Genomic DNA, 14,156 nt, shown 5'->3' with positions numbered 1-14,156 from the left:
ACTAAATTTGAAATATTGTTATTTATACATTTTTATTTATAAAAGTTTAAATGGTACAAAGGTAAAACACAAGCCACATTTAAAAGCGTATTTAAGCATCAAAAGAAGGATATGTTTCATTAATTTATATTTAAATGCTTACGCCAAAGCCGCTTACAAGTTCAATTAATGTTAAAGCTGAAAATGGCTATTAAACGAACAAAACAAAATGTAACAGTCCCTTTTCCATTTCCTCTCCATTTTCCCACTTTGTAACTCATTAAGCTAAATCCATAAATGTTATTCAGATATTTGTGCAATATAATTAAAATAAATGAAGGCTTATTTAAGAAAGGAACTACGTGCAACATTTTATGAGTGCAAAGTTTGCCATTTCACCCAATTCGATTTAGAAGTTTTAAAGGATACGTCAGCATTTAACTTTAAATCCACTGCAGCGTTTTGGGCGCTGCGTGTCCTTACATACATACATATGTGCACCCAAGTGGGGCCTTATAGATACGTATCTTTATGTGGGGGGTTCCCCTGTCGGACATTTTATCTGACCGAGCGGGTCAAGCATCAGTTCATTTTATTGACATAAACGTTTATGTTTATTTGTCTGCGTTTAAGCATTACTGTTTATTGTATTGTTGATCCTGCCGACTATGTTGTTGCTTTTCATGCCCATGAATGCAATAACATCGTTGGGCAAATACACAAAAGTCGAATGTGTTTTACAAGTGTACCCAGGGTGCCTCAACCCATAAAAAATTATTTGTTTGCCCGCAATGATAATGCTACTTTAAAATTGAATTTAATTAATCTTTTTTTTTTTACACCCAAATGTCGTGTAACTAAATCAATTTACGCATGTTTTGTTGGCATAGTTTAACTGGACTGTTAAACTGAACTGTATTTTTATATTTAAAATTCCTATCATTGGTTACACCGCGAATGCTGGGAAAAGCAACTTTTTTTAGCCTACAAACTTTTTGACAAACGAGGAATTAAGGTATAATCCAATTTTATGGTCGATTTCCAGTAAGCCAGACTTTAAAGTTTTACATGGAAAATAACAAAAGTTTTACCGGCGAAAATATTATGGATATTTGTACTAAGCTTTTTGTTCCTTGAATTGAGTACTTGCTTTACACTTAAAAAGCTTTTAAAGCTTATATCCGCTTATTATAAGAGGACTTAACTATATTTATTAATGTTTTATTAGGCTATGAAAATTAAACATTTATTTTTGTTTTGTTTTTCTCGGCGATTAAACGTTTCCCAGAGTCTGACACCTCATAATAAATTTTGACTTTAACTAAAAGGTTTTCGTTGAAGGTATTCATTTAAAATTAACGGCAATTTTCCCATTCCGTAGTTGAAATTGACACGTATTTAAATTTAATATTTGCCTTGTTCTAACGATTATTTAATATTCGCGGTTAATCTGTATACAATCGATATTCCCTTTCATCGATAGTCGATAATTGGTATGACCGTACCAACGGCCACGACTTACTCAGCACCAAAACTCGGAAGATTTGAAGAAGAAGAATTGCCAGCAGGGAGACGCAGAAACTACATTATATATACCAAATATATAGTTTCTTGCGGAGTTGCTGCCAAAACAAGGGGTCCAGTGGTTACTTTACCAGCACGTCCAAACACCTCCAACAATGCAGGTGAGTGGGGCAAGCTATGGGCACCTGCGATGCCCAGGGGACCCGCAGGATTGCTAGACCAGGATGTAACCACTACTCTCTTACAGTCCGGAGCTCTGGCTAGGCCATGTCTGGCGGTAGTCCTGCTGGCGGCTCTCGTCCTGGTGGCCGACTGCTTCTACGTGCCGGGCGTGGCGCCGGTGGAGTTCGTCCAGGACCAAAAGATCGACGTGAAAGCCGTGAAGATGACTAGCAGCCGCACCCAGCTGCCATATCAGTACTACTCGCTTAAGTTCTGCTATCCCAAGAATGGCACACTTATCTTTAAGTCGGAGAACTTGGGCGAAGTACTGCGCGGCGACCGAATCGTCAATACGCCTTACGAGGTGCGGATGAACCAGCAGGTGAATTGCCGCCTGTTGTGCAACCAGAAGGACAGACCGCTCACCTGGAGCAAGGAGGACTCCGCTCTGGTTGCGGAGCGCATCCAGCACGAGTACTTCGTGCACCTGCTGGTGGACAATTTGCCGGTGGCCACGCGCATCGTCAGCGTTAACAATCCCGCGGAGGTGACCTACGAGCACGGATATCGGCTGGGTCAAGTGGAAGGGAACAACATCTACATTAATAACCACCTGAAGTTTATCCTATCCTACCACATGCACTCCAAGGACAAGTACCGTGTGGTTGGCTTTGAGGTGGAAACAGTTTCGGTTAGTCACAAAGAGCTAAAGTTCCATGGGGACACCTGCACCTTCCCAGACAGTGCCCGACCTCAGCTGGTCAATCCGGACGGAGAGACGCAGCTGTATTTCACGTACTCTGTGGAGTGGAAGGAGTCTAAAGTGAGCTGGGCCTCACGATGGGACATCTACCTTGGCATGCGCGACGTCCAGATCCATTGGTTCAGCATCATCAACTCCCTGGTGGTGGTCTTCTTCCTCTCCGGAATTCTCACCATGATTATGATTCGCACCCTGCGCAGAGATATTGCCCGGTACAATACGGATGACAATATTGAAGATACGTTAGAGGAGACGGGTTGGAAACTGGTGCATGGAGACGTATTCCGTCCGCCCAAGAATACTAGACTGTTTTCGGCTATTATTGGCAGTGGCATTCAGATCTTCTTTATGGCCCTGATCACCATCTTCTTCGCCATGTTGGGCATGCTGTCGCCATCGTCGCGTGGCGCCCTCATGACCTCTGGCATCTTTATGTACGTCTTTATGGGCACCATTGCAGGATACTATGCTGCCCGTTTATACAAGACCATGAAGGGTCGCGAGTGGAAGCGGGCTGCCTTCCTTACCGCTACCCTGTATCCAGGCATTGTCTTTGGGTAAGCTGAGAAAAGTTAAGCGTTATTTCAATCCCTAATCTGTAATTCATTTTTTGCCTGCAGCACTGGATTCTTTTTGAACTTTTTTATTTGGGACAAATCGTCTAGCGGTGCCGTGCCCTTTACCACCATGATCTCACTGCTGCTGCTCTGGTTTGGCATCTCTGTGCCTCTGGTCTACCTGGGCTTTTATTTGGGCTACCGCAAGCAACCCTACCAGCACCCAGTCCGAACCAATATGATTCCGCGGCAAGTGCCCACACAGCACTGGTACATGAATGCGGTTTTAAGGTGAGCAGGCTTCTTTAACGAGTCTCAGTTTGCTAATCAAACCTCCAACGCTTTTTTGCAGCACTTTGATGGCGGGAATCTTGCCCTTTGGCGCCGTCTTCATTGAACTCTTCTTTGTGTTCACCGCCATCTGGCAGAATCAGTTCTACTACCTGTTTGGCTTTCTCTTCTTGGTGTTTTGCATCTTAGTCGTAAGCTGTGCCCAGATCTCTATAGTAATGACTTATTTCCAGCTTTGCGGTGAGGTAAGTTTATTCAATGTCCATTAAAAAAAGGGTAAAACGTAATCAAGTATTCCTTTTTTATGCAGGACTACCGTTGGTGGTGGCGCAGTTTTGTTGTGTCTGGGGGCTCGGCCGTCTATGTGCTTTTTTACAGCATCTTCTACTTTTTCACGAAGCTGGAGATCACCGAGTTCATACCGACGCTGCTCTACCTAGGCTATACGGGTACGTTTGTGCTGAAACCTCTCAAATTTCTTAAGTGTTTACTATCTTTAACCCACAGGTCTTATGGTGCTTACTTTTTGGCTGCTGACTGGCTCGATTGGCTTTTTCGCCGCCTACGTTTTCATTCTTAGAATCTACGGAGCTGTGAAGATCGACTAAGCTGTGTCATCCACTCGTCACGCTGTACACCAAACTATCCTTGCAATATCATTCGATCATAAATATATTTATAGAGCAACTGAACCAAGTTTCGTCCAGCTGCAAAAATCAATATACACAAAACGGAAACTTTGCGAAAACTCGACGACTCAGCCATGTGAGCTAACTTCCCCTTCTTGTCCCAGCTTAAAAAAGCAGCTAATAAGCAACCACTTACTAAGTCAAAACGCGATATTCAGCAAATACGTTTTGGACCCAGGAAGTGGCTCGATTTGCAGGAGCGTTGCGTTTTAGAATCAATATAGAAATGCCTAATTTATAAATGTATGTAAAGAATCTAATCTAAGCAACTGATATAAAACAAACAAAAATCAAATAAACTAAGCTTAATGTACGACACCTGTAGGTGTAAGTTTCTTAGCAGGAATCTAACTTCTCGTTTCTGATCGTTTCTCAGCTGAGATCCGAGCTCTCGTTTCTTCTCGCAAACTTGAAGTTTTTAGCTCAGTTGCATTTGTACTCAGCTACAACTCGGTCTAATAATGTTTCGCTTGTTTTTTGCATTTATTTATGCATTTTCTCTCCCATATTTTATATGTATGGGTACTCTGAAAAGTCATGAAGTAAGATTGACCATTTGAAGAAGTCTTAATCTAATGGCATTCAATTCCTAGGCATGGAGAAAGACAGTGAAGGGACGAGTAATGTCCAACGTCAGCATGACACTCTACTGGTGGATCCAACAACACTTTTCGTATGAATTAGTTAGGGACGAGGCCGAATGGGATGCTATTGGCGGTGATGTGTACGAGGAGTTTGAATTTGAATAGCTTTCATAAAAAGGCGATATAAAATACTGTGAAATATTTGTAATCTGCCAAAGTTTCAAGTACATCATTTTGATTTTAAAGTTACAATTACATAGATTATTTAATTAATTGGTACATATAATTGCTTTTAGTATATTACACATATTAGGTTTAAAACATTATGTATGTTATCTATATTCAATCGTATACAACTTCATGACTTTAGTTCGTGTATTTTTGCTGAGTAAGTAAGATTCCGAAGCAAAAAGTGAGGTCATCACAATGGACGCAGATATCTTGTACAGTAACAAAGTGCTAATGCTACTTTTTAGAGAATCGTTATATTTTTTAGATCCGGTTCTCTCACTTCCTGGTCCGCAAAACTTAATTAAACTACTATCAATGCACATTTTCTTTTTAATAGGCACAAACTAAGGATGATAAACGAAGTTAAGTGTACCATACTTTATCATTTTTTGCACAACACATTGCTAGAGAGGGCATTACGATTACTTAATAGATAGATTAGAGTCTAGAGACCGTGCGGTCCTCCTTCTGCTTATCCTGATTCTCCGCCTGCATCTCCGGAAGCAGATCCTCGTCTGTGGAAAATTGCGCTTTGACATGGTTGCGAATCGGTTTACCTCATCGGGTTCCGATTCTTTAAACGCTAGCGATTCCGCTTGGTCTTGCGACTAACATTGCCCTCGATGATGATCTGATAGCATGCAAAGTAAAGAATTTGAATTGGAATATGGAGGTGGCTTGAGTGACTCTAGTCGTATTGTAAGAAGTTGGTTAGATAGTTTTTCTTCCAGCTGGATGGGTCTATGGTATAAGGACACTTGAATTGCTGGGTGGGGGAACAGGTGTGGTTGTTAGGAATGGGTTAGATGGGGTTACTCCAGCACCGGCTGCTCTACCTGAAGGATCTGGCTGGCCTCGAAAGCGGTGCCCGGCAGCAGGATCACCGGCGACGTGACATTGCCCGCCTCCACGCACAACATGTTGGGGAACTCGTCGTCCCCGAAGTCACTCATCTCACGCGATCGATCAATCCAAGGATTCCAGATGACTGAATATATCACATATTTATCAACTAATACACATCCAAATATCCGTAAGCCTTATAAACTCACCCGTATCGGGAAAATTGTACTTGTGCAGTCTCATCTTCCGGCCGGACACCACGTTTGTGATGACGTGCTCCTGCGGCGTGTGCTGGTAGATCCTGTCGGTCCACTCATTGACGGTGACCACCTCGCGTCCCTCCTGATAGAGCGCATTCTCCCGCGTCTTGTCAATGAAGTGGCAGCCCTGGAGGCCAGTGATCTGACATCGCCGCACATCGGGCACCTTTAGGTAGGTGTGCAGCAGCATGTTGAAGGTGAAGCTCAGCTCCTTGCTGGGATTGTAGACGCCGATGTGGAAGTGCAGCTCCTTTTCGCGCAGGATCAGCCGATAAGTGATGCGAAACCTTGAAAGCAAAACGAGTTAGTCAGATGATTTTATGTATATTGGTCTAAATATGACCCTAGAATAAATATTTTCAAAGAATATAGAAAGATTAATCTTATAAAATTTATACGGCTATCATGCCGTATAAACATCCAAACTTACTGATAGTTCCAGATGGATCGCGTAAAGTCATTGTCCATCAGCGAGAATATGGCCTCCACATCGCCATTGTGCAGCCTGTCTGGCGGCCTCTCCAGGTGCCACCTGGTAATCCTCGCAAATCCATGCTGTGGCCCAAAGGACCAGGCACCGAACTGAGCTGAAATTGTGGGCAAAAATTAACTAATCGCTGTGGAAAAAAGCTGCTGGATCTTGGCAAACTTACGAAAGACAAACGGAATCCCACCACGTATCGCCTTCTTGCCATCGAACGAGGCCAGTTTGCTGGGGAAAAACAAGATGGTGTGGAGGGAAAAGGCTCGTTTAATTCGGTTAGACGGTACTCGAAAATATTCCGGTCATAAAAACGCTTGCAGACCGAGACAGACATTCAGAAATTCAGAAATGCTATTAGCAGAAAAAAGTGTCTGGCAAAATGCTCCTTGCCCCTTTTTTGCGTGTGTTTTGTTTTTCTCCTGTCGCTGAGGATGACGTTGCCGCGAGATGGGACTTGCCTTGGGTTTCGTCTCAGCTAATTTGCCGACGCATCCATCAAGCAACTCCTTCTGCCCCTGGATCTACCTAAGCTGCTCCTCCGCTTTCTGTGCATCATTTGTAAATGTTTTTAGCTGTGGATCGCATTGGGCATGGCCAAATTTCATTAATATTCTGAGATTTCAGCTAGGCATTTACTTGAATTACTGCCAGTCTTTGGAATAGTTTTCTTAAATACAAAATCTTATGCATATGAATTTTCGAGCTGGCTCAAATGAATAAGGCATTTACATTGAGGTTTATAGACTCAAAATAATCACCTAATTATAATGTCTTTCATAATTAGGAAGATAATCAATCTACTTTTTAAGTGTCTTTACACAAAGATTTTCTATTTTTGTATATTTCGAAATAAAGTTATTTAACCCAGGCAGTCTCAAGCCGGGTAAATAATTAATTTAGTTTTCCACTTGCTCGCCTTGTCCACGACCACTGCCAGTTTTTAGTGGGTTTCCGAATGCCGAATGACTGTTGGCCATAAAAACCGTCGAAAACTTTGCAGCAGACGAAACAAAAAAGAAGTTAGAAGCGCCGATGAGGGGCTAACACACTCTAATGTATTTGTATTTGTATTTGTATTTGTGTTTCTGTTTGTGTGGGAGCTGGCCAAGAACCCGAGAATTGGCCGTAAGTTGCTGGGGCCACGAACCACTGTGCAAAGTGGAGGGCCTCCCCATGTAGTGGGGATTTATCGATCTAGCTGGCCGCGCCAAAAACTCCATTCATAAAAACTTGCACATTGTTTTGCCACAAAGGGGGGAGACCATGGAAGGGGGGTTGGGAAGCCCAGAACAGGAGTAGGCAGCAACAGGGCGAAAAAAACGGCCATCAATGGAGGCAGCTCCTCTTGGTTGCAAGTGCAACGGCTCCTAGTTGGCGAGCAGGGGCATTCCCCCGCACCCGCCCCCGTCCCTGTCCCTGTCACTGTCCCAGTGTTTTTGTGCTTTTGCCATTCGGTCGCTTTTGGTTCGGTTCGCTGGTTCGACGTTTGGGCCCGCTCGGTCCCGACGTGTTTTTTGTTGGGTGTCATACAAAAACATTTTGCCGCCAAACAGAATGGCTAAGGCTGCTGCTGCTGCTCCTCCTCCTGCTTCTGCTCCTGCTTATGCCCAACATGTCAGCCGCCTTCCCTCTGCATGCTCCTTCTCCTCCAGCGATGCAAACTTTGCGAATCACTTTTTTGGTTGCATGACCAACGCACAGCACACCGTGGGCTTGCGTAAGTTCGGGCTTAAAGTTCGGCCAACGCGGCGTATGAGCAATGTTTAAAGGGTGCTACCTGGCAGAGTTCAGTCCACTCACCTGACAAACAACTGCTCCTGATTGTTTACCCGCCAGGACACGACCGTGGCACCTGCAAACAGAAGGTAGGCAAATAGTTCGGCTTATTCAACAAATATTTATGAAAAAGATTGGCAAAGTACATAAGGAATACCGTGAAATAATAACTAAAGATGTACGGATTTCTGAAAGAATATAGGACTATGTGTACTAATCTAGTGCCCACTATAGAAATATAAACTCTGCCCCAAATAAAACGAGCTTTAACTCAAGATTGCAGAGGAGCTTAACTAGTTTTTAGTTTTATATAATCGTACTATACTTTGCTTTAGTACAGTACCAATTAAATGAGTAGAACATATATACATATATTTATGACAAATCAGGCATTGAATCACATTTAATCGTATATTCGTTGGAAGTAGTTTCAGTAACATCGGAACTGGTAAATCAATGAATGAATTCGAAGCTGGATCAACAGTCGGCAAAGCCAAGTACATGACGCACACACTTCTAACCCACATGGCCAACACACACACACACACACACACACATGCGCACACAATCGCACAGTAAGTAACTGGCCTGTAAGTAAACTAACTGGCTGAGACCGAATCTCTGGTACAGTTAAAGACTGGGATATGGGTTGGTTTTGGTTACGCTACGGGTATGGATCTCTGGGCATGACGATGGCCTACGGCCAAGCGGTGGGTGAGTACTTGGCTGCGTGGGAGGAGCCGCTGCTGTTCCCAAAATCTCGCTCAGTTGGCCCCAATGTGCGATGGGCTTTCAGCAGGCCACAACCACTGCTCTGGTACCTTGATTATTATGATTGGAAACACTTCATGAGATGTTTAGTTAAAGCTCCATCGACAACGAACACTTATAATTAACATTGTTTAAAATACATGTGATAAGATACACTGAAAGGAAGACATAGGATTGTTTATTCAATAAATCAATTGATTAAAACCGAACCTGAAATGCAATTATACATAGCATCAGTTTTAGAATATATGTATCTTAGTTTTTAAAATGCAATATGATAGTACAGAGCGTAAGTGGAAGACGAAAAATAAAAAAATGTTCTGGATATTAATCGTTTGCATAAAATCAAATGATTCGAAATGAATTTATTAAAGATCCACAAAGGATAGAAAATATGGCATGCCTTTCCTATAAGAAACCAACCGTACAATGAAGATTTGAAGGACTTCCGCCTAATCTAATGCTTTGATACATAATTATTTCTTTGCGTGTACGATCTACTGTCTGTTCCAAACGCTGTTGTGTCTCTCGCTGTCTGACTGTTGCTCAAACGGCTGCGACTTGCAAACCAACGTGGGCAGGCCAGACACAGGCAGTCGTAATTGTTGAAAGTACGCTGGGTACCAGTACCAGCTCACAGCTCACAGCTCACATAGGTGCTCATAGAGAGGGGCCTGTATATATGTATATACATATGTGCCTATATGTGAACAATATATATAACGCCTAATCGAAATGTGCCGCGAGTAGGAGCCGCATCGGCGCAGCTGGGATCGGAACTCCAAGCTCAAACTCCAACTCTAAGCTCTAAGCTGCTCCAAAACCGAATCCCAACTGATCCCCAGCTATTGGTTGGAGTGGGACATATACATATACCGCCTAAACTGCGACGATCTCGGCTGATAAGATAGCGAAATACCTCTAGCTGGTGCGTAGAACAGCGAAAGGTAAAAACAAGGTTATTTCCAGAACGAATTGATAACCTCCAGAGGTCGCGAATATATCAAACAGGGAGCGAAACGGGTTTCGGTTTCGGAAACTCCCGGGGAACGCGAAAGTCTAAGCCAATCATCCGCTAAAAATAACGCCAACAAAATTTTGGCATGGTGCTGGTGGTGTCTTCGTTAATTATGATTAATTGGGCGCTGCTATTCATTTGTTGTTCATTGTATTTCTTTTGTTTTAAGACTTTCTGCTCACCGTGCAAATTGATGGTGCAGGTTGTATTGTTTCCGCGATCCAGAACAACTACACTCGTTGCGGCCATTGCGGCCGCAGTGGTGGCCATTTTGGATTTTGGTAACGGTAAAGGTATATCCGGCGGATCGCTTGAGATCCTGTGTTTGGGTGTGTGGGTGCTTACTGAGGGAGTATATTTTCGAAAAATTGGGAAGAAAAAAACTGTTGCTCCGTGGCACTTAAAGCAAGGCGATCTGGTTTCGTACTCAAAACTGGCGTCGATTGAACTTTAATTTGCGCATTTACATAATGTTTGCAAAAATTATTCTGCACACAAAGCACCGCACTCACACAGACGCGCCCTCTCACACACACACACGCACGCACAGAGCGCAGCTTGAGTTTTTGTCAATGAACAAATACGTATGGAAAAAACTCGTGCAAAAAACGTTCGAGCGAAAAGCGGCACGATCCGGACCTTCGATGTACTGCCAACGAGCGACCGATTGAAACTAAACCAGCTTACGCCAACTGACCGCCTTCTGTTACCGGGCCATGTTAAGCTCTAAAAGTGACTTTGTGTCCATGGTCGACTAGGGAATAACCTACCGCAATGCTATTCTGTCAAAAAAATACTTCTAGGCACTAATGTAAATGTGTTATTATTATCTGAGATGGATTAAGAGTGGTGTTATTCATGAGTTTATGTTTATATTTAAGCTTATTGAAGTCTGCAAATATTGCATACACACTGCACTCTTTAATTAAGATATTTATTATTACCAAAGGTATAATTAATTAATAAATAATACATAGAACTCCAAATAATATTTACAGTACTATACATTACTCCAATGATATAAACTGAATAATTAAAAGCTGATAAATATTAATGATAATGACGAACTACAACTTTTAAGCATACGACGCAGTAGCTTTGTAAATTGAGGCGCTGACTCGATGGACTCTGATTTTCGTAGGGAACAGCCTAAAACCAATAATGTTAACGCATAAACGAGCAGCAGCTGATTGGAAATCGGCCCCAACTGCAGTTATCGATAGCCAAGGCAGCGTTGTTGTCCAATCAGAAAAAGTGTAGGCGCAGCGGAATAGCATAAATAAAATTCGAGAGATGTAAGTTACCCATCAGTTGGGCAGAAACAAATCAATCTTGGCGGCAATACCAAAAATAGGCTACATTTTCCCCTAATCCCCGCTACGATTACTCATTTCCAGCAATGTTGAGACCGCGCAGCGTAGAACAGAGATAACAAATCCCACAAGCAAGAAGAAGACCTGCCAAAAAAGAGCCAGCGGATTAATAACATTATAGCACCTGAGCGTACAGAGCACCCCAACGAAATGTCGCGCAAAATGGCCAAGTTCTACAAGTTGGACATCAACCGCACCGAGTGGGAGATCCCGGAGACATACCAAAACTTGCAACCAGTGGGTCAGGGTGCCTACGGCCAGGTCTGCAAGGCCGTGGTCCGCGGAACCAGCACGAAGGTAGCCATCAAGAAGCTGGCCAGGCCCTTCCAGTCGGCGGTCCACGCGAAGCGTACCTACCGGGAACTGCGACTGCTGAAGCACATGGACCACGAGAACGTCATTGGGCTGCTGGATGTCTTTCATCCAGGACAGCCCGCCGATTCTCTGGATCAGTTCCAGCAGGTGTACATGGTGACCCACTTAATGGACGCCGATCTGAACAACATAATTCGCACGCAAAAGCTGTCCGATGATCATGTCCAGTTTCTGGTCTACCAAATCCTGCGCGGTCTGAAGTATATCCACAGCGCTGGGGTCATCCACCGCGATCTGAAGCCCTCGAACATTGCGGTGAACGAGGACTGTGAGCTTCGCATCCTAGACTTTGGTTTGGCACGTCCCGCAGAAAGCGAGATGACCGGGTATGTGGCTACGCGATGGTACCGGGCACCTGAGATCATGCTCAACTGGATGCACTATAACCAGACGGTGGACATCTGGTCGGTGGGCTGCATCATGGCCGAGCTGTTGACTGGACGCACCCTGTTCCCTGGAACCGATCACATCCATCAGCTCAACCTCATCATGGAAGTGCTGGGCACGCCAGCTGATGAGTTCATGAGCCGCATTTCCTCGGAGAGCGCTCGGAACTATATCCGTTCACTACCGGTGATGCCGCGCCGCAATTTCCGCGACATCTTCCGCGGTGCTAACCCGCTGGCCATCGATTTGCTGGAGAAGATGTTGGAACTAGACGCCGACAAGCGCATTACCGCCGAACAGGCGCTGGCTCATCCGTACATGGAGAAGTATCACGATCCAACCGATGAGCAAACCGCCGCGCTTTACGACCAGAGCTTCGAGGAAAACGAGCTGCCGGTGGAGAAGTGGCGGGAGATGGTCTTTAGCGAGGTAACGGCCTTCAAGCCCACAGCCGCTTTCGCTGAGCTCCTGCCCAAGGAGCAGTAATCCCGGCCGCTGCCCCTGTCCGTTCAATGATGCTATATACAATTAGAACAGTCTTTTTTACACCTAGTTCAAGCGTATGCGCTCAGTCGTGATTTCTCTATTCGTCGAGTGTAAACAATCGGGGATATTTATTCTAGAGCGATTTATATTTAGAAACTCTTCAGTGGCTGGATTTAAACAATTTGTTTTGACCACAAACGTAAGGTGAAATTGTATTTTCGAACCTCCGATTTGCATTCGATGAATACAGAAATAGCGGTTGAACTAGGTACATGCCTATAATGTAGCGATTCGGAATTCTTTCCAAAAATCAATCAGAGTCACAGCCTTAATGTCCAGTTCAACTTTAGATTTGGTGTCGGTTTTAACACGCAGTTCTTGTGAATAATCCTGTAAATGTGAGTGTACATGTACATCGTAGTTCGTAAGCGAACGCATCTCGCGGCCAGTAACTATAAAAAAGAGCACTAGTGTCTACGTTGAATCCAAATAAATGTGCTATGTATTTTAAAAGAGGAGATCCTCTAGATACCGCTCGAATTCCTGCTCTCTGGAGGCCTGCTCCTGGCTAAGCTCCGGCTGTTGTAACCAAATCTGATCGTCTGCCGTGGTGTCTTCTTTTTGGGTTGTAGCCTCTTTGCTGGCTTCTGGCTGGGGCTCGGATGCCGGTTCAACAGTTTCCTCCTCATCTTCGCCAGAACTTTCATGATCAATGTCAAGCTTTCGACGCTTACGTTTTTTCTCAGCGCGCCGTTCCTCCTTTTCCCTACGCCGCTGCTTCTTGCACTCCCGCTTCTTGGTGCGGTAGTTCAGCTGATCCGTGTGGGTGGGACAAAGCCGCACCTATGGAACTCGAGTTAGTGACACAATCGCGGAAAACCATTTGGAACCCACCTTGACCAGTGCATTTAGGGGCTCCCCCTTTTCGATATACTTAAAGTTGACCTCCCAGCTGCGCAGATTATCCCGCTCTCCGCAATGCCGGCTCCCGCACTGAAACTGCCCTGTTCCGGTGACCACCTCCTGCTCTGTTCGCCAGCGCAGCGCTATCTTGTTCTCCTTGTAGCGGGACAGATCCGCGATGCAGTACTCTTTGAATAGCTTTCTGTAGTATCGCAGGGCCAAGCGCTGCTCCCAGCTCAGGGTGTCGGTATCCAACTCGTCATCCTCCCACAGGAAGCGGTGATTCTCCCGGATTACATCTATATCCCGCTTGTGGCGACGGGATTCCGCCTCCGCCGGCGAGTTGAGAACGTAATTATTGAGAATATAGTTGTGTCGCTCCTTGGCACTCAGGTTGTTCAGATTCACTGGGAATAATTGCGAGCCACTCATTATTGTTGTTTTTAATAAACAGATTCCGATTTCGACACAATGCTTATCGATATATCGAAAGCTGTGCTGCTGCTCTGGCTATTTTTACGCTATACTTAAAAGTGCGATGTTAGTATGGATTGGGGAGAATTTTAAAAACAAAATAAATGCCAAATTTATTCACAAACTAAAATTTTTTCAACTGAATATACTAACCTAAATTCAGTATATATATTTGTTAATTAAACGTATAACACTTATAGAGCATCTCTGATGAACAAAAAGGGGT

The 14,156-nt window shown here is 44.1% G+C and overlaps 5 protein-coding genes across 6 annotated transcripts; 3 read left to right on the top strand and 2 right to left on the bottom strand.

The window, feature by feature from the left end:
• The first annotated feature begins 1,493 nt into the window (after nucleotides 1-1,493).
• Nucleotides 1,494-4,283, top strand: LOC120446502 (transmembrane 9 superfamily member 4). Its single transcript, XM_039627513.2, has 6 exons — nucleotides 1,494-1,664; nucleotides 1,751-2,985; nucleotides 3,049-3,276; nucleotides 3,338-3,521; nucleotides 3,587-3,725; nucleotides 3,784-4,283. Exons 1-6 carry the CDS (start codon nucleotides 1,659-1,661, stop codon nucleotides 3,882-3,884), a joined length of 1,893 nt encoding a protein of 630 aa, XP_039483447.1. The 5' UTR covers nucleotides 1,494-1,658; the 3' UTR covers nucleotides 3,885-4,283.
• A 41-nt stretch (nucleotides 4,284-4,324) lies between these two features.
• LOC120446574 lies at nucleotides 4,325-5,203 on the top strand. The gene is made up of 2 exons (XM_039627599.1): nucleotides 4,325-4,507; nucleotides 4,559-5,203. The coding sequence occupies exons 1-2, from the start codon at nucleotides 4,427-4,429 to the stop codon at nucleotides 4,712-4,714; spliced, it is 237 nt and encodes a 78-aa protein (XP_039483533.1). The 5' UTR covers nucleotides 4,325-4,426; the 3' UTR covers nucleotides 4,715-5,203.
• Nucleotides 4,739-10,607, bottom strand: LOC120446513 (glucose-6-phosphate 1-epimerase). 2 transcript variants are annotated; one of them, XM_039627524.2, is made up of 7 exons: nucleotides 10,115-10,607; nucleotides 8,168-8,219; nucleotides 6,537-6,595; nucleotides 6,314-6,470; nucleotides 5,833-6,170; nucleotides 5,617-5,768; nucleotides 4,739-5,546 (listed from the first exon to the last, which is right to left on the bottom strand). In XM_039627524.2, exons 1-7 carry the CDS (start codon nucleotides 10,200-10,202, stop codon nucleotides 5,469-5,471), a joined length of 924 nt encoding a protein of 307 aa, XP_039483458.1. In that variant the 5' UTR covers nucleotides 10,203-10,607; the 3' UTR covers nucleotides 4,739-5,468. The 2 variants fall into 2 exon arrangements, with proteins under 2 accessions (XP_039483458.1, XP_039483465.1); XM_039627531.2 differs by having other exon boundaries at nucleotides 4,739-5,411.
• Nucleotides 10,608-11,090: 483 nt separating this feature from the next.
• LOC120443885 (mitogen-activated protein kinase p38b) lies at nucleotides 11,091-13,068 on the top strand. Its single transcript, XM_039623344.2, has 2 exons — nucleotides 11,091-11,227; nucleotides 11,330-13,068. The coding sequence occupies exon 2, from the start codon at nucleotides 11,456-11,458 to the stop codon at nucleotides 12,551-12,553; it is 1,098 nt and encodes a 365-aa protein (XP_039479278.1). The 5' UTR covers nucleotides 11,091-11,227; nucleotides 11,330-11,455; the 3' UTR covers nucleotides 12,554-13,068.
• On the bottom strand, nucleotides 12,679-13,954 carry LOC120443965 (protein FRA10AC1 homolog). The gene is made up of 2 exons (XM_039623469.2): nucleotides 13,448-13,954; nucleotides 12,679-13,396 (listed from the first exon to the last, which is right to left on the bottom strand). Exons 1-2 carry the CDS (start codon nucleotides 13,886-13,888, stop codon nucleotides 13,061-13,063), a joined length of 777 nt encoding a protein of 258 aa, XP_039479403.1. The 5' UTR covers nucleotides 13,889-13,954; the 3' UTR covers nucleotides 12,679-13,060.
• Between the last annotated feature and the right edge of the window lie 202 nt (nucleotides 13,955-14,156).

Source organism: Drosophila santomea, chromosome 2L, assembly GCF_016746245.2.
Source record: "Drosophila santomea strain STO CAGO 1482 chromosome 2L, Prin_Dsan_1.1, whole genome shotgun sequence".
NCBI classification, from domain to species: Eukaryota; Metazoa; Arthropoda; class Insecta; order Diptera; family Drosophilidae; genus Drosophila; species Drosophila santomea.
This window is presented reverse-complemented; position numbering and strand designations above follow the sequence as displayed.

Bases quoted from the DNA above. Each gene is read 5' to 3' on its own strand.
- LOC120446502 (XM_039627513.2), top strand. The intron at 3,277-3,337 runs GTGAGCAGGCTT...GCTTTTTTGCAG, and splicing joins TACATGAATGCGGTTTTAAG to CACTTTGATGGCGGGAATCT. The intron at 3,522-3,586 runs GTAAGTTTATTC...TTTTTTATGCAG, and splicing joins ATTTCCAGCTTTGCGGTGAG to GACTACCGTTGGTGGTGGCG.
- LOC120446574 (XM_039627599.1), top strand. From the start codon at position 4,427: ATGTTTCGCTTGTTTTTTGCATTTATTTATGCATTTTCTCTCCCATAT. The intron at 4,508-4,558 runs GTAAGATTGACC...TTCAATTCCTAG, and splicing joins GTACTCTGAAAAGTCATGAA to GCATGGAGAAAGACAGTGAA.
- LOC120446513 (XM_039627524.2), bottom strand. From the start codon at position 10,202: ATGGCCACCACTGCGGCCGCAATGGCCGCAACGAGTGTAGTTGTTCTG. The intron at 6,171-6,313 runs GTAAGTTTGGAT...TTTGCTTTCAAG, and splicing joins CGATCCATCTGGAACTATCA to GTTTCGCATCACTTATCGGC. The intron at 5,769-5,832 runs GTGAGTTTATAA...TGATATATTCAG, and splicing joins GTACAATTTTCCCGATACGG to TCATCTGGAATCCTTGGATT.
- LOC120443885 (XM_039623344.2), top strand. From the start codon at position 11,456: ATGTCGCGCAAAATGGCCAAGTTCTACAAGTTGGACATCAACCGCACC.
- LOC120443965 (XM_039623469.2), bottom strand. From the start codon at position 13,888: ATGAGTGGCTCGCAATTATTCCCAGTGAATCTGAACAACCTGAGTGCC. The intron at 13,397-13,447 runs GTGGGTTCCAAA...CGAGTTCCATAG, and splicing joins CCCTAAATGCACTGGTCAAG to GTGCGGCTTTGTCCCACCCA.